General features: G+C 37.3%; 4 protein-coding genes and 1 long non-coding RNA gene across 7 annotated transcripts; 2 read left to right on the forward strand and 3 right to left on the reverse strand.

Annotated features, from left to right (window-relative positions):
• Positions 1-162: 162 nt before the first annotated feature.
• Positions 163-2,920, reverse strand: LOC117906845 (transmembrane emp24 domain-containing protein p24delta5-like). 2 transcript variants are annotated; one of them, XM_034820084.1, is made up of 5 exons: positions 2,439-2,907; positions 1,375-1,587; positions 1,184-1,260; positions 451-644; positions 163-373 (listed from the first exon to the last, which is right to left on the reverse strand). In XM_034820084.1, the coding sequence occupies exons 1-4, from the start codon at positions 2,646-2,648 to the stop codon at positions 500-502; spliced, it is 645 nt and encodes a 214-aa protein (XP_034675975.1). In that variant the 5' UTR covers positions 2,649-2,907; the 3' UTR covers positions 163-373; positions 451-499. The 2 variants fall into 2 exon arrangements, with proteins under 2 accessions (XP_034675975.1, XP_034675974.1); XM_034820083.1 differs by having other exon boundaries at positions 163-644; positions 2,439-2,920.
• Positions 2,921-6,313: 3,393 nt separating this feature from the next.
• On the reverse strand, positions 6,314-7,167 carry LOC117906848. Its single transcript, XR_004649908.1, has 2 exons — positions 6,609-7,167; positions 6,314-6,511 (listed from the first exon to the last, which is right to left on the reverse strand). It is a non-coding gene; the product is annotated as an uncharacterized LOC117906848 (long non-coding RNA).
• Positions 7,168-7,669: 502 nt separating this feature from the next.
• Positions 7,670-8,473, reverse strand: LOC117906846 (eukaryotic translation initiation factor 1A). The gene has a single exon (XM_034820085.1). The coding sequence runs from the start codon at positions 8,359-8,361 to the stop codon at positions 7,924-7,926; it is 438 nt and encodes a 145-aa protein (XP_034675976.1). The 5' UTR covers positions 8,362-8,473; the 3' UTR covers positions 7,670-7,923.
• Positions 8,474-10,498: 2,025 nt separating this feature from the next.
• Positions 10,499-15,790, forward strand: LOC117907410 (aminoacylase-1). Of its 2 annotated transcripts, XR_004649992.1 has the most exons (5): positions 10,500-11,599; positions 11,699-11,836; positions 14,990-15,229; positions 15,322-15,486; positions 15,535-15,790. XR_004649992.1 is itself a non-coding variant. In XM_034820945.1 (4 exons), the coding sequence occupies exons 1-4, from the start codon at positions 10,715-10,717 to the stop codon at positions 15,409-15,411; spliced, it is 1,353 nt and encodes a 450-aa protein (XP_034676836.1). In that variant the 5' UTR covers positions 10,499-10,714; the 3' UTR covers positions 15,412-15,790. The 2 variants fall into 2 exon arrangements, 1 of the variants encoding a protein (XP_034676836.1); XM_034820945.1 differs by having other exon boundaries at positions 10,499-11,599; positions 15,322-15,790.
• Positions 15,791-20,981: 5,191 nt separating this feature from the next.
• On the forward strand, positions 20,982-22,148 carry LOC117907427 (ethylene-responsive transcription factor ERF014-like). The gene has a single exon (XM_034820962.1). It carries the CDS (start codon positions 21,115-21,117, stop codon positions 21,811-21,813), a length of 699 nt encoding a protein of 232 aa, XP_034676853.1. The 5' UTR covers positions 20,982-21,114; the 3' UTR covers positions 21,814-22,148.
• Positions 22,149-23,503: the final 1,355 nt, after the last annotated feature.

Raw genomic sequence — 23,503 nt, forward strand, 5'->3', positions numbered from 1 at the left:
CAAACTTAAAGAGGCATATATCAGAAGCTTTGTTGTTTGTAGACATGTTACAAAGCTTTTATGTTTGAACTTTCAAATGAGATACTCAGTTGCAGCTGATGAAAATCTTCTTTTGTATCTTCTCCCTGGGCATTCATAATGGAATTGGAGCCTAGAGGAGCGTACACACGAACTGCTTTCTATACATTCTGTAATCGGGAATCAGACCCCTTGTGTCATTGAATAATTCAAAATAGGTCTTACAGCAGATGCTCCAGCAATGAAGTAAATGATAATGGTTCTCCCCAACTCCAAAGATGTGTAGGAAATCTGAAATTTTGTCCATCTATGATAGAAGAAATCATCTCTCCCTACTTCCAAATGTGTTGGAAATCTGAAATTTTGTCCATCTATTACGGAAGATATCATCAACCTCCAAAGCCCCAAGAAAAATAAAATACAAACTATTACCTTACAAAGACAAAAAGAGGATTCTACTTTTCTCCGGAACTTCCAAAACCTAAATAAGCTTCTTCTTTCTGAAGAAGTGCTGCAAGTGCCATAACTGCAAAGCTGCAACCACAATGCAGACACCAAGAGACATGAGACTGAACCATGCTACTCTGGAGTTCGTTGTTTCGCTGACTTCCCTCATCTTTGCTTCCCTGTGGTGAACATCAAGCAAAAGGAATTAATAAACAAACTTAGCTTCATTGGAAACTATTTGGCTGCTTTTAAGGTTTCCCTTTGTAGGTTTTTCAACTGATCTGCTTATGTTTTGGATTACTTCTATACATCCCTATGCTGCAAACATTATTTACAGCCCACTCTTACAAAAACTGAACTGCTGGCTACTTTAGGAGCCTGAAGCACTATCCCCTCAATTTTTCTCTTCACTAATATTTTTATGCATTCTGGAAAGTCAAATGATTACCGATCAAAAAAACCTTGAAATCTCTTCATTTCAATAATTTAATCCTTTAAGATTGGAATAGATAAAATCTTCCTTTAATTGTTAATTTGGTTAATACCTGCCATTGAAGAAACAGAGTCTTGCCATTTTTTAACACCAAATGCCAGGTAAAGAAAAAGGACAGAGAATGTGAAGGCTGAATGGAAAATAAAAGAGGATGAAGGGGAAAGCAAAGTTGCACCACTAACAAAGCCTACTTCAATAGATAAAAAACAGACCAAAAAGAATCACCTCTCCTTGAGAAAGATTATATTCTCATGGATGGCATTCACTATTCCTTCAAGTTTCCTCAGCTCAAATTCAACACCCTACAAGTATGCATGTCAAATATGTGTTATCAGATTAAGAAGGAAAAGGGAAAAAAATAAACTCAAGTCCCATTTAAGAACAGACAAGAGAAACAGATTGCTAAAGCTACTTACCTCAATTTTCTCTTTTTTAGCAACTGAGTCCCAATCCTTTGCAGTAATTCCAATTTTCCAGTCAATGTCAATAGTTCTACCTGCCCCTTCCTCATGATTTCCATCCAGCCAAAAACAGGCTACATGGGCGCCGCTCTCACTAGTTGTAAATGCAGATTGACCTTTGGTCACTTTCTCTTGATAGTAAAGATTTTGCCCATATGGGGATGATACCTAAACCCGGAATGAGAGACTAAGAAAAGAACCCATGCAAAATCTTCTAGATAGCACAAATTGAAGATAAAAAGAAAAAAAAAAAAAAAAGTCATCTAAATGGTTTAATTAAGAGCAACAAAAACTAATTCATGTTCTTCTTCATTTATGCCATTTGCAATTAAAGCGATGAAAGAAAATCCAAACCTATGAAATCAGACCCCTAAGAGATGAAGCAGAATTGTGAATCACATCTGTCAATGACAAAGAGGAACCAAATAAAAGCTGATTGTCGACCAACATTGCAGCTTCTCTTTTATTTATAAATAGAAGTCTCAATTCTAAAGACTTAGAAGTTGAATTTGGGCAAAGGAAGCCCCAAATCATACATTTTCCATTCCCCAAACTACTAAGATATGTGGATTTTTCTTGATTAACTCAGTAAGTTGGGGCTTAATAAATAACAGAGACAATCATGGACAAGAAGCATCAACAAACTCCGGGAATTGAACATAACAAGAAGCACAACTCTCTATAATTCTGGTGCATGTCAAAAAGGATTTAATGAAGCTAGAAAATGAAAAATTACTAGTGATAGATTGGGTATGATCTCAACAACTCGGAAACTTGAGTTCTCTTTCTGATCAACGATTAACCCCTGAATTTTAAGAATTGAATCGCAATATATAGAACTAGATCAGAATAGAATTTCAGGATTAACACTGTAGCTTTTAGAAAGCCAAAATGGCCGCCATTCCACTTCCAAAACCAAGAACAATAGCAAATAATCTTACTGGAAAAAGAAAAAAGAGAGACAAAGCAATCCAGTTCATGTATGGAACATGAAAAAGTGAATGAAATATTGGTAATACCCTAACGGAGATGGTGGTGGGATGGCTGGGGTCGTCGTCTCCGCCTAGGACAAGAGAGTAATCGAGCAAAACGACGACGTTGTTGTGGATTTCTTCAGAGACGCACTTGGTTCCAGAGCTTGGAAGGCTCAACCATATGGCTTGTGATGGCGTCGCCCACCATATCATGATCATGGTGGCCGCCAACAGCATTATCGCACTCTCCGCCATCGTTGAGCTCTCACACGCTCACACCAACACTACAATCTGTGTCATCTACTTCGAAAACATACAACTACCACCCGCGGGCTCGCTCACTGCGAGTGGAGTAAATACTGGAGCGCTATGTGTCCCGCTGTCTGCGACGCTGGTCTTTTGAGGAGCCAATGGCCTTCGTGCAAATCGTCCAATTTTGGACATGGCAGCTTAATTCTTGTGGTTTCCCCACGCGCTTTCAATCACGGTGCAATGCACTCAACAGCACGGTAGAACGGGGAGAAAAAGGGCAGTACAATATTTCCTATAGAAAATAAAAAATACATTTAATCATAAAAATTTTGAAAATATTAAACAACTAGTTGGTTCTTGAAAGAACGAGACCAGACACCAGAGAGAAAAAATAAAATTAAAACAATGTTAATAAATTAATTTTACATGTTTTTAAAACTTATTTTATTTTTAAATAAAATTAAATCATTTAAAAATAAATAAGTTTTTAATAAATTTTAGTTGTATTTAATTTTTTTTCATTTTTATGATAAGTCAAATAGGAAAAAAAATTAAATGGATCTTTTTAAAGATTTTTTTTAAAACAAAATATGGTATAAAATATTATTACTTTCCACCAAAAATAAATTTAATTCAACTTTCAATTTTTAAAAATCTATATTCTTGAAAACTTATACTTTGAAATTCAAATAAACAAAGATAAATCATGGTCGAAATTATAGAAATTATATACATTGTGGCTGAGGGGATTCATCCACCTGGTTCTTTCTATAAAAAAAAATTAATTCTCATGTTAAAAATTTCCAGGAAAAAGAAGAGTCGATATCTTTACTCCCAAAATTTCCTACTTCTGTTATCATTGTTATTGTTTCTTGTAATCACATAATAAATTTTGGAAGCCATTTACGTATACCTATGCCTTTACCATTTGCAAGTAGGAGGAAGACTCACTTGATTAGATATAAATTATTATAGCATTTGTACTAAGAAGGCCAGGGTGTCTCCATTAAGATGCTTTTCAGACGTGTTATGTGGCAATGCAGCTATTTTGTTCACAATCAAATAGATCTGGGACTCAAGGATGCCTCCCAAGGTGACTGTCGTTGCTTGATAGAAATAATGAGAGAATTCAAACAACATAGCAACTTTTTAGTAGGCAAATACAAATTCATTAATAATCTCCTAGCAGAAAAGAGGTGTGACACTGGTTAATAGGAAGCACACAAAGGGCACCCAAAGGCGTACAGGACAAAGGAGGTTTGATTGCTTGAACCATCTTCCAAATATCTACAAATTCTCTCCTGCCAAACAGTCGGAAAGAAGCAGGGGAAGCACACCGTCCTCTGCCTTCTGCCCACTAAAGTCCCATTACAACCCAATAAGGTCTTACTGAAGAAGGATCTACCCAAGCAGGCAAGCACTGCCCCAAAGAAAGAAACGAAAATTCTATATGTTCTTTGTTGTTTCACCATGTAAGAGAATAGAATCAGTTTATTTTCGTCCTCTGTACAAAGGATGTGCCATTTACCAAAGACCAAAGACCGGCCTCTTCTTTTAAGCTGATCTAAAATATAAATCTTACCCCAAACCACTGCTCGCAAGCAAAGAAACCATTTTATGGGTCCAACAAACCACCCCAAACCTCTTTTGCAGGAAAGTCAACGACCTTCTCTGGCTCCAGAGATGAATAAAAGGGTTTAACTGAGAACTTACGTCCTTGGCACCCCTCCCTCTAGAAGCCTTTAGAAAGAGAGACTATATGTTCTACAACTCCCAATTATGCAATTGTCTCAAAAAACAAGAGTTCCAATGACCTTTCCCACCCACTTCTTCTGAAATGACAGCAGCCAAAGCATCCTTGGATGTGGCTTGGAATACAATGTGAAGAACAGTACACACGATGATTATTCACCGTACTAATCATCTTACCAAAACTTAACTCTTGCCATGTCAACCTAACCTAAAGCTTGATGCTTTAACATCTCCCATCCTCTCTTAAGAGCTCATCACAAACCAACCCCAACATCTTCCCTTTCGATACAAAAGAACTAATCTCCCGCTTCTTGCAAACTCCAACACTACTTGACAAAAAAGCCTTATTGAGATAATAAAAGGCTTTAACTCCTCTTTTTCCTTGCAGACCAGATGCAGCTTTTTTATCAAGAGAATCACCTTCTCAAAGGAAATTCCTTTGAATCTTTTCACACTCAATTGAACCAGCCTTGGAATCGCAAGAAGAGACATTAAGTAAATTGGCCAGTTAGACAAGATACTTCTCAGTAAAGTAAGTCTTGCTCTTTGATAAGGCTTGATGTTCCAATAATGCCTGCCTCTTTTCAAACCTCTCCTCAATCACATCCCAAACCATTGTAGGCTTAAAACAGGATCCCAAGGGAAGATGTAAGCAAGGGGTAGAAGTAACCACCTTACCCATCCGTTTCTTTAGTCTATTGACCAACCCTTTTACTATAAGCTAGTAGGTTTTGCTATAAGCTTATACAATCCCCCCAACCCTGGACAAGTTAATAGGTTTAAAGCCCTTCAAGCTTTCGACACCTCCTTCTTAGTGACTAAAAACAAAAATGTAGCATTTAGGCTCCTCTCAAAAGAACCATCCTTATGAAACTCCCTATAAAGACTCATCACCTCAGCCTTGACATACTTCCAAAAGCCAAGGAAAGCCCATCTGGGTCCAAAGCTTTTTCACCCTAAACCTAGAAAGAGAGCAACAAAAATTTCCTCATAAAAAGGCTCCTCCAAGCACAAAGAATCCCCTCCTTCCAAATGTTTTTAGAGCATGGAGGTTTGAATCCTCTTCAAGGCATAGTATTGATAATGCTTATAAAGTGAGCCATTCAATAAGAGATCTTGGACTGGTATAAAGATACAATCAAGCATTGCTTGAGCTTTCCCTAATGCAATTGATATTCAAATGTTGAGAGGAAGGCTCAATATGTTCAGTGAAGTGACATATTTGCCTACCTTTTGAGTTGGTTCAGTGAAGTGACAGACTGAACAAAGCAACTCATGTGCAATTAACACCTATCAAGCCTGATGAGCCCTCCACAGAGCTGCATCCTTACTCACCTGGTCCATGCACATTGCTGTCCCCAGGAGGATGGCAGCCTATCCTAGATCTTCCGCCACTGATCTACAACCATCCTGCTTCTCATTCCAGTCCTGCTGTTAAAAGACATCCCCATATATACTAGGCATTAGCAACCAAAACAGGAAAAGGTCCACTGTGCCTTGATCTTTGCATCCTCTATTAGCTAACCCTATTGACTATCTATTAATGTAGTTTCTTCTTCACTAAGCATTGGCCATTCTTTGGAAGAATGTAGCATTCGTATCCCCTCATTTAATATCCCCTCATTTAGCGACAACTCACTAGATTTCAGCCACCAAGAAGTTTCTTCCAACAACCAAAGATTAAACTCATCCAAAGCCAATTCTAAGGACAAAGATCCCTTCCTCTCCTTACAATCCCAAAAAACTATTTGATCCTTCTAACGACATCCCAAAAACCTCTTTATTCCAAACTTTACAGTTTTCTTTCAAGGCTTTCAACTTGGGAATGAGAGCATGCCCAAAAGAACCTCTAAAATAATAACTTACCCACCAGCTCTTAAACCAAGTCTCAAAACCCCTCAACCTTCAACCACATATTCTCAAATTTGAAAGGAGTTTATAGCAAGAGTAACCAATTCATCATCATAAAAGCACAAATATCATTTTCAGGGGGCAAGGGAAAAATGAAAGACAAGAAGGAGAAGAAATTCCCAATTATGCTTAAATTTAAAATCCAGGCTCTCAAGATCAGTGGCATTTTCCCGGAGCAGAATCTTGCACCAATTGCATAATCCCTATAAATTCGTACAGAAATGGATCACAAATTAACAAAAGATATATACATAAAGAACAAGAAAATTTGAAAAAGGAAAAACAAACAAACCAACCAACCTGATAAGGATTTTCTTTTAGATCACCACATAGGTCAATGCTTAATCTTCTTCTCCTTGTCGCCATCCCTACATCTTTCAGCAGCAGATTTCAACCAATCCTCTCATGGTTTAGGAAAAAAAAAGATCGATATTCAATATACAAAGGAAAAATGCGAGCCAAAAAAGAATGGACTAAGGTCAAAAACACAATTTGCCTTTAGGCTCTATTTGGAACATAGATTGTGAGGGAAAGTAGGAGGGAAAGAAAATAAGAAGGAAAATGAGAATCTAAGAAAAAGTAAATGAAAATAAAAATGATATCTAAACTCAATAAATTTTTCCTCCATACCCCTTCAAATTCTTAACACAATTTGCCTTTAGGCTCGCTCTATTAGGAACATAGATTATGAGGGAAAGTAGAACGAAAAGAAAATACGAAGGAAAATGGGAATCAAAGAAAATAAAAATGATATCTAAACTCAATCAATTTTTCTTCCACACCTCTTCAATTCTTTACTTTTCTATATAAAGTATAAATTTTAAATAATTTTTATCATATTTGATTTTATTTTGGACTTTTCCACAGTAAATCAAACAAGAAAATGCAGGTTTGAACCTTAGAACAAAAAAGGTGTCCTATGCAAAAACAACACCAAAAAATTGACCAAGCCTTCCAGACGAATCTCATGAATACTAAATTGAAAAAAAAAATGGAATACGCTTTGCTTTCAATGGGGTAATGTTGCTTTGAAGAGTAATGAAATCCTACTTTGATGGAGAACCCGAAACAATCCATAACAAACTCAATTTTTTTCCTGCCTAAAGTCCCCAGGAGTAAACAATTCTCGTTGTGAAATACTGTCAACAAGTAAAACACATCCTGACGGGACTCCACAAAAAAACTTCCAGGAATCTAATTGTCCAAAAAATTTTCTCCTCCAAATAACACTGATCAATCACACCCAAAAAATCTATATATCATAAGAACTCAATAGCAACCAACATCAAATTTACAATATAGAAAAGCAATACCAAATTAAAAACTTCATCCACAACACCATCAAATTGACAAAAGATAAGGAAAAATATAAAACCCAAATAATTGGGCAAATTAAAAGGAAGTTCACTATTATTGCATCAAATTCACCATCCATAGACCTTAATACATAAAACCAAAATAAGCATGCGTACGATTGAATATTACAAGCAATCCCAGAGGCCTCGGAGACTGCAATACCTGTATCCACCAATAACATGGAAGCAAACATCAAATATCAAGGAAAAAACTCGATATATAAACGCAGTTGGGCATATCGCAAGCCCTAGATATGCGTCTAGATTTTGTCGATATCCTCGTCCTCAAACTCGATGTAGTCATCGCCTGCACCTTCATCTTCCTCGTCAAGGCCGCCTGCAATACCCTCGTTGAGCCTAGTGTTCTCCGGAAGCTCGCCGTAGGCCTTCAGAAGGCGAGCCTCGTCGGGCATGTACTTGAGGATGACGTCAGCCTTGTCATCCTGGTAGTCACGGAGACCAACGAGGATGATATCACCGGCGGCGATCCAGACCTTCTTGTGCATCTTCCCGCGGATATGGCAAAGGCGTTTGGTTCCATCGATGCACATGGCTTCGCAACGGCCGTTGCCGAGCATGCGGAGGACCTGGGCGTATTCTTGGCCGTCTTCTTTGAAGACAAGCTCCCGCTTCTCATCATCTGCTTCGTTCTTCCCTCTCTTCCTGTTCTTACCTCCCTTACCCTTGTTCTTCGGCATCTCTCAAACCCTAATCGATCTCTCTCTCTCTCTCTCGAACCCTAACCCTAGACTTCTCGAGCCCTACCCGCCTCTTCGAAAATAATGAAAAGTCAAAAGTACTTCCTCTCCTACAGAGTCCCACTTCCTTTCAAATCTCCCAGAGTGAGTTTTAGACTTTTAGTTAAATAAGGTATGCTAATTATTTTTTTAACAATCTTAATTATGTCCGTTATAATATTTCTTATGCACTAAAATAAAATTAATTATGCTACAAATTGCGCTAAACGTTATCAATACTTCCACAATAAGTTTTTAAGATTAACCCATTTGATAAAATAAAATAAAAATTTCATAAATAATTAATTTTATATACTTTGATGATAATTTTGAAAAGTAACAATCAAATAGTTTTTTTAATCATATCTTTTATATTTTAATAAATATTAGGAAAGAGAAAATATAAACACAATATTTCTATAGTAGTTCGGAGTAACCCGACTTACGTCTACTCTTTATCTCAAATTTAGGGTTCTACTAATTCAAAACTTTCAAACTACACATTTAATCAATATAATTGGATTATAATTTCAATCAATCCTCTTAGACTTTTTGCTCAAAACATCATTTATAATCCTTAAAAAATACTCTACTCTTGAATAATCTTTTAAGTGATACCCATACTTAAAAAATCCCTTAGTAGAACTTCAAACTTAGATTTTTTTTCAAATATTTACAAATAAAGATAAGAAACATTCTCACAAAATTCTAGTATAAAATCTAGACTTACATGATACAAGATAAAACTAAGATTAAATTGTGCATTAATGATATATAAGTTTTAGAATAAGGTACATTAAAAAACACTTCCCCAAAACTTAAACATATTCAAGAAAAGTTTAGGAAGATTAAACTCTTAAAAACAATGAAGATTGAAGTCTTTAAACAAGGAAGGGAAACTCAAATTAGTTGTTAGCTACATTAAAGGTTTTTTTTCGATGGTTCAATCTATTGACTAACCATTGGGCATTTAATGCTTGGCATGTAATTGTTAGGGTTCGATTGGATCTCGACTAGGATACCTCAACCAAGAACACAACATTTCAGGAAGAGAGAGAAAATTTTGCACCCTTTGACCAGGAAATGATAATTTGCTAGTAATCCAACCAATTGAGTCGATTCAATTCACCATTATCTACTGAACAATTTTTTTAATCAACAATCATTTTTTTAAACTTAAAACCTTTTAAACAATTTTTAGATAATATTTAGCATAAAGTTTTAATTGATAATAAGAAATCATTCAATTATAAAATATTTTAAATAAAATAACTCATAAATGATTTTTAGTGCAAAACAAATAAAATAAAATACATGAAAAACCTAGTACACTAACAAGAGATTCTATGAAATGTGTTGAAAGCTCTTGAGGTTTCATCTTCTTTATTGATTTTTCTTCGGTTTAATTTGATCATTATTACAATACAAATCAAACAACATGGATGTATAAAGAAGGAGAACAAACATTATTCAAATATGATTTAAATCACCCAATTGTTTACGAAGGTATAGGTGCACATGTAGCGATGCCACTATCGTTACTGTTCGTGATGTTTTCCCTGGCCAAGCTCTCAGACGTTCACTTTCAATGCACTGAGATGCTTATTTGATGTTGAATTTTAGGATGCGGGAGTTTGACACAATAGATGGAGGCTTCCACAAGGGTTTTGTGCATGGATATAAGAGAGTAGTTACACTTGGCCTTCTTTGACATGTTTTCTCTTTTTGCCACATTATTTTCCACGTGGGCGTTTGGTTGAATTGATGATGAGGCAACAATTTGATTGGATGACAACTAAACAAGTCATCTTTGCATGGAGTTGTTGATCCTTTAAATGAGTGAAAGGGCATTATCAAGGTACCTATCTTTTAAGTTAGGCTTTGCCACAAGTTAGGCCATCAAAATTCAAAAGTTCATCACTATTAAAATCGTACTCTATTACATAATTTTCCCTAGAAAAGTTCCCTCCAGACTAAGAGAGAATGTGGCGTGAGGGGATCTTTAGATCCTAAATTTGGGACCACAGTACTATACTGAAGCGAAAAACAGTGCATCATTTTGGTCAGTTGACAAAAACAGTACTATTCCTATTATGGGACTAGATTCATTAGTCATCCAGTCTCTTAGAAGGATTGAAATTGGTGTTTCGAGTTCTGCCAATCTCCTACGGGAGAAACGGCTTTCCTGCTATCCAAAAAACACATGCAACCTTTACACTTGTCCACGTTTTGTTGGCCCCCTTGACTTGGCTCTACCGAATCATTGCTGATCGATAATTGCTGCAAAGTGTTAAGCTCCCTCACTCTTCCCACCATGGTCAACCACAGCCGCCGTCGCCGCCCACTGCTCCCAATCATCGGTCTCCTGCTCTTACTCTTACTCTCATCCATCTCCGCAACACCATCCCACCAGCATCACCTGGAAAAAGAAGAAGAAGACTCACCTATAACTCGGTTTCAAGGCTACCTCAGAATTAACACAGTACACCCGAACCCCGATTACGCCTCCGCCGTCTCCTTCCTCAAATCCCAAGCTCTCTCCATTGGCCTCCAAACTAAAACCCTGGAATTTGCCCGATCGAAACCACTTCTCCTCCTGACATGGCCAGGCTCCGACCCCTCTCTCCCCTCCATCCTCCTCAATTCCCACCTCGACTCTGTCCCTGTCGAGCCATCCAAGTGGCTCCACCCTCCTTTTTCGGCATACCGCTCTCCCGATGGAAAAATCTTCGCCCGCGGCGCCCAAGACGATAAATGCATAGCTATGCAGTACCTCGAAGCAATTCGGAACCTCAGAGCCCAGAACTTCCAACCCACTCGCACGATTCACATTTCCTACGTTCCCGATGAGGAGATTGGCGGGTTCGATGGTGCAGCGAAGTTTGTTGCGTCGAAAGAGTTTGCGGATTTGAATGTGGGGTTTATGTTAGATGAAGGGCAGGCATCGACGGGCGATGAATTTAGGGTTTTTTATGCGGATAGGTCGCCTTGGAATTTGATAATTAAGGCTTTTGGGATGCCTGGACACGGATCAAGGTTGTATGATAATAGCGCAATGGAGAATTTGATGAAGAGTGTTGAGCTTATCACTAAATTCAGGGAAAGTCTTTTTGATGTGGTTAAGGCTGGTAAGGCCGCAAATTCAGAAGTTATTTCAGTTAATCCAGTGTATTTGAAGGCTGGGATTCCATCCCCCACTGTGAGTTCATGCTTGGTTGATTTTTGGGTTTGATTTTATTAATTTGTAATTGTGGGTGGCTGTATTCTAGTTATAGCCATTAAAGAGTTATTTGTACAGGGATTTGTGATGAACATGCAACCTTCCGAGGCGGAGGCTGGGTTTGATCTTCGCATGCCACCAACAGCAGACCCGGATCTTGTGAAGATAAGAATTGCTGAAGAATGGGCACCAGCTATCAGAAATATGACGTACCAGGTGACTAATGATCTTTATCTTTACTTAAATAGTTGACCAATGATGATGATGATGATGATGATGATGATGATGGATATATATATTTAATCACCCCTCTGCATTTAAATAGGTTTTGAATTGGGTTTATCTGGTATTGAATGGAATTAAGACAAGTCCATTTATTTTTCTAGAGTTGGGTTCAAAATAAGGGTATTTTAAGATTTCAGGATGAAATTTAATCACCCTTTAGCTTCTTTCTTGGCAATTCTGGTGACGCTTCCATTTTACATTGCTCATATATAATTTGAAATCCTATGTCAAATACAATGGACTGTTCAATTTTCATAGGAAATCCATATCCTTGATTGAATCTCTTGGAGTTCTATCAACTGGGATTGCTATTTGGGTTGTACAACCTGAAACAGAAATTATTTTATGCTTTTATTATTGTAATATTAATAATTTACAAGTGGCAATCTACTAAATTTATCCAATTCAACTGATGTCAAATTTTGATTAGGTGACCATTATCCTAATGAAAAGAAGTGAGTTAACCACAATTCTCTAAGGATTGCATTTGACTGCATGATATGTTCTACATGCTACACATCAATCTTGTAAAAACAAAACATCCGTTGGGTTCCTACTTGTGAGAAAGAAGGCCAGCACAGGCTAAATCCCTTTTCATGATAACAAGGGACCCCAAAAGTGATACAACTGCTAATTGTTATTGTTTTACTCTATGCATAATGGTGTCTTATTTGATTTTTGAGCCTTCATATTTTTATCACTTTGTCATGTCTTTTTCTTAAAACCTCATTCCAAGTGGAGGTTTTGAAAATTTTTCTTTGTTGAGTACCGATATTTTGAAACAAAACGGTGTTCATGTGTGGAGGTAACAATGGAATGATTGTCTTGGAAACTAAGTTGATTCCACAAAATCAATTTTTATTTGTCTTATTCAAGAGTTATGATATGTGTTTGCTTCTCCATTTAGGTAATTGGCATACAGGAACTTGTTCACACATGACAGCCTGTGCATTAGTTTCCAAAAAGTGTTTGTACACTTCATAAAAGAATCCTTTATCTTTTGCTTCAAAATGTATAATGGAATCTATTATATAGCTGTTACTTTCTTCTTTGTTTTAGTTTGCAGTTCTTCCACATGCGATGACGCTGATTAACATATTTTTTTATGTATTACCTTTTTGGCTCATTCCTGCTGTGGTTTAACCGAGCAGGAGAACCGCATCTATGATCCATTCAACCAGGCTTATTAAACCATAATCCTATTCCCAAAACTTTGTTAACATATTAGAGTGCTGACGTTTATAAGACCCTGCATCACAACTATTGGCTGAAAGGGCTTTCCTAGTTTATTTCAGATTCCTGAGATTGTTATCTTGAGATATGGGATATGGAATGTTTTTCATTCTGTGAATGGTCCTTGTTGGATGGCTTGGAGGGAGCTAGAAAGAGCCATCCACTCTTTCTGATAAAATTGGCAAAAGTAGATCCGTAGTTGGCTAAAATTATAGGATTGTGTTGCAAATGTATAAGATCATATTTTGTGGTTAATCCATTTTGTTTAATTATCGAGTGTCATCTGTTGGAAAGCAAAAAGCTTCCACCCTGGAATAATCTATTTCTTTCTCAGATTTTAAAATTTTCATCTCTGCAAAGCTATCTTGCTTTGTTTTCATAATTGCATAGCTTGTCCAAGCAGTTTAGTCCTTTGTTGAGTTCTTTATTTGTTTCAAGTTACTGTAAATTGATGGAGGGAACTTCATCTTAGTACAAATTAATGGAGGTTTGGTCACTTTATAGATAGAAAGAATTCTTGGGAGCCTATGTCCTCCCTGATACCATTGAATGGTGTGAATGTATTCTTGTCCACTCTTTTTAACACTAGGGGCACATACACTATTCAGGCTTATCATTGAATGAGGCTGAAAGAAATTGCTTTGAGCTTTGTTTCATTTGAAGTTTGCATATATAGAAAGGAAACTAGCATCTTTCTGTTAACCTTTTTCCTCCCATCATCATTTGGCATAAGGAGAGTAGACAAACATCTATACTATTTCTAAGGGGATGTGTGATTTTACAGAATCTCTGGAACATTGTAACTTGTATTTTTTTCTAAGTTAGAATGAAGAAGGGGATGACTTTTGATCAGGATCCCAATGATAGAGATTGTTTTTTCCAATAGCCATGCTGCTTGACTTGTTTTGCAGTTTGAAGGCAGCAGATTGTTATTTTATTTTATTTTTTACTCTGACGGCCTGTATCATTTTGTGCTTTGGCTTTCATAATTGGGTTGTAAATTCAGGTTGGAAGTAATAACAAGTGTTGGGTTTGTTCATGCATATTAAATTAAACATGCACATAAATGAAAGAACAAAATTTAAATTTCATTGTAACTGACAGGAGGATATATTACTGTTCGTCTTAAGAAATATTCTTCATTCTTGCTTGGCTGACTGGCCATCAGGCCATCTGTACTGCCTACTGTCTTGCAAATGCATCCTATGGTTTTCCTTTGTCAGGGAAATACACAATATCTCACACATTACTCAACTCTACTCAACTAAGCCTTAAATCCCAACCACTAGGATATGATACACAAGTTAAAGGAGTCGAAGAGATTTTATTTATGGGTCTGAAATTTACCTGACCAATGGAGTATGTTAAGGTTCTTGGTACGGTGTTCCACATCTAATTGACTTTTTTGCTTTCTCTTTGTTACTGGAATAGACCATTTTGGTTTTTGTAGTTGGCTCCTGCTCCTTGATAATGGGCCTGAATAGTTGCAACTTGTGTACCAAAAATTACCAGTCACTTGATTCCAATAGAATCTTTGGATGCTGGAGAAGCATTGGAGAACCATGTTTAGCAAATAATATGCGAATTGAATCATGACATTCTCATCTTGTTGTGTTTGTCAATAGTACAATTTATCTATTTTCTTTGATGTCGACTTTGTGGATTTTTATCATCTTCAATATTCTTGACCAATGATCAAGGCTCAATAAACTGGAGGTGAATCCTTCTTTTTTATTTACTTTTTATGTTTTCTGACCACCAAAATAATTAGCATAGGAATTAAATTTTCTCTTACGAAATATTCAAAAGACCATAAGTGAAAGATAGCTCAGCACTTGTTTTATATGGCAGATAATTGAGAAAGGACCCATCAGAGACTACATGGGGCGCCCTTTAATGACACTGACCAATGACTCCAACCCGTGGTGGTCTATCTTCAAGCAAGCTATAACTGAAGCAGGAGGAAAACTCGCAAAGCCTGAAATCTTGTCTTCAACTACAGATGCACGATATATGAGACAGATGGGCATTCCCACTCTTGGTTTCTCCCCAATGACAAATACTCCTATCTTGCTTCATGACCATAATGAGGTTTGACAAGTTTGTGTATCAATCTTCAAATCACTTACAATCCGATATGCAATTAATCATCATTCTTATTCTGCTTTTTCTTTTTCTTGCAGTTCCTGAAAGATACCATTTATTTGCGGGGAATTAAGGTTTATGAATCTGTAATTAGTTCTTTAAGTTCCTCTGTGAGAGCTTCTGCCTAAACATTCTTCACCTCAGAAGTTTCATTTTGGTGATTCATGGAGAGGGGCAATAATGACACACACACTTGGCAGGGGGTAACATCACTTGCACTGGACTGTTTTCTGGTTGTTGTGATTTTGCAGTCTCATCCATCGACTTCTAATACCAATCGCAGTGGCACCCTTAACTGATACTTCACTGTACTCGCCAAATGCCTAGTTTCCCCTCCCCTTATCTTATACTTTGTGACATTTAATAGTTTATGTAAAAGTTATATTTGCATCATTAACGTTTAATATGTTTGCCATTAGAGGACCATAATTTGAAGGTCACGAGCCTGCCTACTGAACACATACACATAACTGAAAATTTGTAGTTTATTGTATGATTTTTTTTCTTCAAAATTTTTGAAATGGGTATGAAGTTGCACTGACAGGAGAAGTCCTTAACAAGGACACATTTGAAATAGGTTTAGAAGGCAATAAATGAGCATAGAGTGGACCTAGGAAAAAGGAAAAGGCTATATTGATTGATTTCAACAGATTATTTCTACTTAGAACTTTCTCGAGAAAATAAAATAAAATAAAATTTGGACACAAATAGATGCCTTTTTCCTCATGTAAAACAAGATATATGATAAGGTTTTTCAGACCTTTACTACAGAATGAATGTCATCGTTATTGTTGTGATGTTGTTTTCATGGGCCAGACTAGGATGGGATATGGTATTCCCTGGTTGTTCCTTTAAAGTTCATAAAATTATATTGTGGGTCTGGGTTCCTAACTGGATAAGGCACAAATCATGTAATTTGATAGATATGGATCAGGCAGTTCATTTGTTATCTTGTTTTCCCTTAGAATTAATGTTTTGAGTTTCTTTTTTTTTCTTTTTTTTCTTTTTTTTTTTGTTTTCCCTTCTCTGTTTTAAATTGTCTATTGCTGTAATTTAGGAACAACTAGATAACTTTTGGGTAGCTTCTCACCATCAAGTATATGCTTCCATAGGCTCTTGTCGTGGTATTATCTTGGACATGTTTTGGATAGTCTGCTTGCTTGCAAGACTCATTTGTAAAGTTTCAGCTGCAAATGTATTTACATTGTGGAATCCTTTAATTGAAGTCAGACGTGTAGCTAAACTCATTTGTATTTGGAGAAATACAAAATACGAACCACAGGCTTGTATAAAGAGCAATTGAAGTTCCAGTGCTCTTGGAGCATCATTATTCTTCCAATGGAATCCAAAAACTTATTTAAGTTTTTTCAGTTAATATAATGTCGGTTGACTGCCAATACATTTTTGTTTTGAACATTCTGAATAGGCTAAGTAGCTGGTCTCAATGTTTTTATTATTGATGTAGTCTGATCTGAACGCAAAATCTGGAGAAATTTAGAAAACTCCACAGCAATTATGAACTTTTTCTTTGCCACTTTTCTGAATTTCTGTGGCAGGATCATGTTGCTGTTGGACTCGCAGTAGCTGCAGGGTACTCAGAATTTTCCCCAAGAGTTGATGCCAAGGTTGCACCCTATATTGAAGAGAGGTATCCCAGTCAATTGGAGCATTTGAGTGTCATGGATAAAAATATTGAAGGTGTTTGTTAACTTTGTTTACACATACATATAATACAACATTAATTCATGAAACCCCTTTTTTAAGTCCTAAAATATTTGTAGCTTAGTTGTAATGCCTTTGAGTCAACAAGTTCGTCTCTCAGCATTTAAAAAAGGAAGAGAAAAAAACAATGACAACTAGAAGCATTACGGAAGCCATTACTATATGGATATGGTTATGATTGTTGATACCATGAACCTGAGACCCCATTCCTCTTCTGGGAACCTTCTCTCTTGATTCTTCTTAGGCCTACCTTACCCACACATGGATCTTGCCTCTTCATCTTCCAACATCCTTCAAACTTTAAAATCTTCATTGCATTTTTGCCCATCCCCCCAATCCAGACTAAACATATCACTTGTCACTTTCATTTATATGCTAGGTACGGAAGGTCGTGGACTGGCACCACCCACCACTTCATATATATAATTTGTCATCTTCCTCTGCAATCACACACAAATGAAAGAACATGGATAAGAGGAACATGCATAATGCATCTTCATTTATGCTTGATGTAGTTAAATATTGTGGCGGGGACATAGTACAAATCCATTTTCATTCATTTCTCGGCTTCCATTTGGCATATTTGTCACGAATATCCATTTTCATCTATTGATTTCATCTTTTACAAAATTGGTGATCCTTCTCATCGTATAAGAATGTGTGGAGCCTGGCGTGTCCGGAAGCACAGGAGATGAGCATTTGATAGAAAAGGCAGTGCAACTAGAATATCAGTGAGCTCTTTGGCTCTACTGCAACTTTTAGTATTTTTTTTGCCATTCACGCTATAGTTTTACTGCAATTACTTTAGATGAATTCAAGAGTATAGCAATAAAGTATCTTTTAGTTTTTTTTTCTATTAAAAAAAATGGGTACCCGGTTTCAAGTTTTCACGGTTCAACAACCCCCCATCTGGTGCTGATCACACAGCGCTGCCCCGAAACGTCTATGTCTATGAGTTGGCTTACAGATTCTCTTTGATATTCATTTTTGGTGTCATCTTTGTGGGCCACGGTGGAAAAGGTCAAGCATATCGAGCGACTGTCCTTAACCCATATGAATTCATGAAATTTCCTAACAAGTTCCCCCATGCTCAAGCCCTCTTTAAATTCCTGAAATTGGGACAAGTTGTATATAAACAAAGAAAGGGAGTGTGGCCTGGGCATGTGAGGAGCCTTTGAAAAATGTCTATTACTGATCGTGAATCGTACTGTCAGCCACCTGACGGAACATCATAATAATGTGTCATTAATTAAATTATAATACATTTTTCTTCATTTATTTGTGTTCACAACTGAAGGAAGGTGAGAGGAGGGAGGGGGCAAGTACGGATTGACGACACTATTCTCATTGCACATGTCTTACTGAAGAAAGCAATTCTAGGTTACATAAAGAAATAAAGTGTTTCAAAATAAATCAAAATGTGCGACCATAAAGGTAGCTAGCTAGCTAGCTAGCTATCTCATTTATTTTTCTTGCTGTTTCAAACTTGGAACTAGAGATGAAGGTGCGTGCAAGCAATTTTGGTTGGCACTCCTTGACATTACGGTTACTGGAGTATTAATGGCTCTTAGCCTATGAGCCTATGAGCCTATGAGCCTACGAGAGTTACTGACAAGCCCATTGGGTCCACCACGGTATGGTCTTATTGGTCACGTCATGGTGCACGTCATGGTGAATACCTATTTGGCTTGGTAGCCAACCATACAATACATTCTTTCTGTGACTTACGCATGGTTGAACCATTAGTGATTGTACAGCAATATTATTATTATTATACACATGAAGTTTAAGACCAAAGCTCTGGTTTTACACACATTTCAGGGGCTTCAAATTTGTCAAATATGTTGAAGATCCTCCTCTAATTTCATGCGGATGTAATTCCAAACAATCCGTGTGGGCAACCATGCAAATACTCTCCAGCCGAACCGGCGGCTAGACAAGCCTAGGGGCAACGCACCCTTTGACCCTCGGACAAAGTTCACAAAAATAAAGCCATATCCAATGGCATATAGTGCCTGAAATTGATATCAGAAAGAGCATTAAATTACCTTGCGAACCGCGAAGATTAATCTCCAATAGGCAATAATCCACCATGCCTTCAAAAGGAACATTGCGAAAGACTAAGAGAATCAATATTAGAGAAGCTTGAATTCAGTAGAAGCTTCTGTTACGACCAAGAACATGGAAAAATGTGGTTCATTGGGAGTGTGCCTCAATGTCAAAAGGCATATGCGGTAGATGTAATTAATAATGCAACTTCACTTTAACCATTTTAGTTGATTGGGTCAAGGGGATTAGCTAGGAATTACACTCTCGTTTCACCACCTTCCACTTCAATGCAGGGGGGCTCATGGGGTCCTTCTGACCTTGAAGGAGTCTTCACCTGGAAGAACCATCCATCCCCATCACCATCCATTTCTCTTTTGCTGCAAGCTTCTCATCTCCAGCCTGTTTGATAACGTATTAACCAGCCCCAAATTTCCAAACCCCTGGGGAAAAAAAGACTACAAACTTCCCTGGCTGCATTGAAAATTAATCTTGCAGTGGCTATAGAAAGTAAAAAAACCCCACTGTACTTCTAAGTTTTTCCTTCTTGGTTTTTTCTTTTTTCCTTTTTTTTTTTTTGTTTTTGTTTTTGTAATGGTTAAGGAAAGCAAAAATGAAATGGTGCTACGCAAAGTGGCCCACAGAAAGCCTACTACGTCTACCTTTAAAAGGCGGTTGCTTAGGGTGTGGTCGTACCTAAGAGAATCCCATCAAATACCTCAAAAAACATTGGAGGGAAAGGGATAGCGAGCTCAAAGTCAAGTCGTGCAGGCGTAAATGCTAGCTAGGAAATGGTTGAAGAGTGAATCTATAATTTAATCATCTGCTGTACGTAGCTTTCTATATAGAAAGAGAGAGAGAGAGACCTGGCCATCCCATGAGGCCCATGCATGACGCGGTTTTGGAGCTGCGAGCCAGGCAAGCAACAGCTGTTGTTTTTGCGTAGGCATTATATCGATACTATTGAGACTGCGCGTGTTGAGTATTGTGTTTTCTCTTTAATTTTTATGCATCCCACCCCACACCCCAACGCTGCTCAACCTTCTCTCTCCCCTGCAAATCCTGGAAGCTGCCTCTGAAGAATCCTATGTTTCTCTATTATTATATTCTATGATTATAAAAGCATATAAGATATGGTTAAATTACCAAAAAAATAAAAAAATAAAAAAACAAGAAACCCAGTTACCCATTCGCCTGGAATCATTTTTACCAAGTCCTGTTTCTTATTCAATCAATTTTTTTTTCTGGTGTCAACTGTGGTGACTTGCTGGGTAAGTCATAGGAGCTCTAGAATAAACACTTTTAATTTATTGGGGTTAGTTTAAATTTTAATGGTGGTCTTGTTTGGCGCAGATGGGATCCAGACTGCCATATTAATGAATTTCATTTTTCTAAATGTTTACCGTGGTGGCTTTCAAAATGTTGAACCTTTTATTTCTTTGGAGTCATGTGGGTGAGTGGCTTTGCCAAGAAAGTCTTGCAACTATGCATTCCATTATCAAGCTTTTTGCTTAAATCTTCTTACTTATATACATTTTTTAATTTTCCATACACCTTGATTATGATTGGTTATCAAAAATACTAAAAAAAAAGAAAAAAAATATAATGAATTTAAAATAATAAATACAAATAATTTATCAATTTTTAGTTTTTATTTTTACATTTTTCTTCAAAATTTTTGGGAATTTTATGATTATTTTTATTTTTTTAACTTGATATATAAATATCTACCGTGAGAGGACAAACAAGTCATTTGAATAAAAAAGAGGGATATTTAGTTCCTAGTAAATTAAAACTGGAAACCATCTGTTTCCCATATAAGTTACTGTGTAGCGACTAGCAACCTGTTTCTTTGACTGGAGGGATATGCCAACTCGAAAGCCCATGTCCCTTCTATAAGTATCCACTTCTTCTTCCTCGCTTTTAAGTTCACATTCCTTTCCTTTCCTCACATTTCAGCACAGAAAAAGAAAAGTTCACCCACAGGCTCATTGACATAGAGAGATCAGCCCTTCAAACACTTTGTTCATCATCAAAGCTTTCTGTATAAGCTCTCTTTATCAATGGTGAAGAGTGAGTCAAAGATCCAATCAGAGCCGTTGAAGCCAATGTCATCACCATCATCATCTTCGTCAACATCGTCATCGTCATCATGTAGGAAGAAGAAGTACAAGGGAGTGAGAATGAGGAGCTGGGGTTCATGGGTGTCCGAGATAAGAGCACCAAATCAGAAAACAAGGATATGGCTGGGTTCCTATTCCACGCCAGAAGCTGCCGCTAGAGCCTATGATGCTGCACTGCTGTGCCTCAAGGGCGCCTCCGCCAATCTCAACTTCCCTACCATCACTTCTTCTTACCATCTTCCTGATACTCTCTTGTCCCCTAAGTCCATCCAAAGAGTTGCTGCAGCAGCTGCCAATAGTTTTGCGGATAATGCCGCCGCCGCCACCACCACCACCACCATCCCAACCACCCCCACCACTCCACCCTCTCCTCCTCCTCCCTCCTCCTCCTCATCAATCTCTTCGGCATCGACTTCATCTTCACCATCAGATCAACTCGATGACGATGTTTCAGTACTAATGTCATCCATGGCCAATGAACCAATGTCCATGATGGCATCATGGTATGACAACTTCGACACCCTGCAATCCCCAAAATACATGGACCAAATGTTCAGTAATTGTGCCTTGTTCAATCCAGTACCAACGATTGAAGATGACTATGAAGAAGGTGATATCCATCTGTGGAACTTCTGCTGATCAAAAATTCAATCCAAATCAAGCAAACCCCATTTATTATTATCATTATTAATCCAGTTGTATTCATTGATGATCTTCAGCAGATTGCTTGAAGATATTACTGACAGTGACCGAAATTCATATATTAGTGTATGTGAGAGTTAATAATTAGGAGAAGAAAATCACATTGAGAGAGACATTTTTTGGACTCTCCCTTTCTATAATATTCAATTTATATATGAATTAATCATTTCTGCCAAGTGTGGTATATCATATATGTTGTGTAATTCATGGTCCTCCATCATAGTAAAATATGTCCAGGAAGAAATCTATTTCCTTAAATATGGTCCCCCTCCTTAAATGTTATGATTTCTTTGTACGTCATATTAAACTTGGATGATTATAATCTCCTACTTTTGTATCATTGAGAAAGGGGTTGTCAAAAATGTTTTTATGTTGACTTCCACTCCAAAACAAGGTGTAAAAGTGCCTCTTCTCCTTTTCCTTTTCCAACCAAGTATCATCATTTCTATTTTCACCATACCCACAGAACAACTTGAAGATAGAAAAGGACTCTTCCCTGAAAAGAGTGTCGTGTTGAAAGAGCTTAGACCATCCACACTAAAGGGGTATGAATCTAGAGTTTTTATGTTTCGAAATGATCATTTTGTACACGGAATTGGTGAATAGTGGAGATGATGGAATCAGAGTGTGATCTATGATCTATCTCGATCAATATGTTTTGGACAAATTTTGAGCCCAGCCAAAGCTTTGAACTACTGGGCTCAGGTCATATAGCACATGACATGTCCTCTTCTGCCATGGTTGATAGAAATGGGGTCCCATCCTTCGATGTCCTTTTACAATGTATTTGGTCTCTTCAAGTTCTTCTCCATGCCCATTTGGCCATTCCATTCAGTTTGGTAATAATTAACAATTATTAAAAAAAAGAAGAAGAAAAAGAAAAAAACCCAGAAAGAAAAAAGGGAAGGAAAGAGGAAAAAAGAAAGAACAGACCTCGTTGCCAAGGAACTGGGTTAAGAGATTTGAGCACATGGCTCCCCTAAATGTTTATAATGGACAGACACATCACATGATCTCAAGGCATTAATAAAACAAAACCACACTATTTTCCTAGTATATTATACCATAATTCTGTTGATATTAAGGGCGCATTGGCCTTCATATTCCAATGAATCATCTGGCAGTGTGCGCTGAATAGTAACCTTTTTGGAACTATGTGCTTAAATTTTGTAATGAAACATGGATATGTCATAGTATAAGCCGAAAACACATATGGTTTTGTGTTATGTCTTCTAAGTATTTCCACATATTGCATGCATCATATTGTTATTTGTATTCCAAGAACCGTCCAAAAACCATCCATAAATTGGATTTTGGAAGTATGCAAAGGGTATGGGCCTCAGATTCGTCAATTGGAAGTATGCAAAAAGCTGTGGGCATAGAATTCCAACTTGTATACGTGTAAGTTCCATGTGACATAAATTTTCATCGGATTTCCGAGAGCCGCTTTAGGAACATTCAAGAGCAATTTCAAGTACAAGAGTTTCACTCGGAACAAGAATGGGCCTCCCAAAATCAAAGCCCAATCCAGGACACAGTCCAAGCCCATAAAACCCAAAACCACCTCCCAAAACCCTAGCCCAATAACAGTTCCGGGTTTTAGCCCAAGATTAAGAAAAACGCATCT

The sequence above is a fragment of the Vitis riparia genome, chromosome 18 (assembly GCF_004353265.1).
Source record: "Vitis riparia cultivar Riparia Gloire de Montpellier isolate 1030 chromosome 18, EGFV_Vit.rip_1.0, whole genome shotgun sequence".
Classification (NCBI taxonomy): domain Eukaryota; kingdom Viridiplantae; phylum Streptophyta; class Magnoliopsida; order Vitales; family Vitaceae; genus Vitis; species Vitis riparia.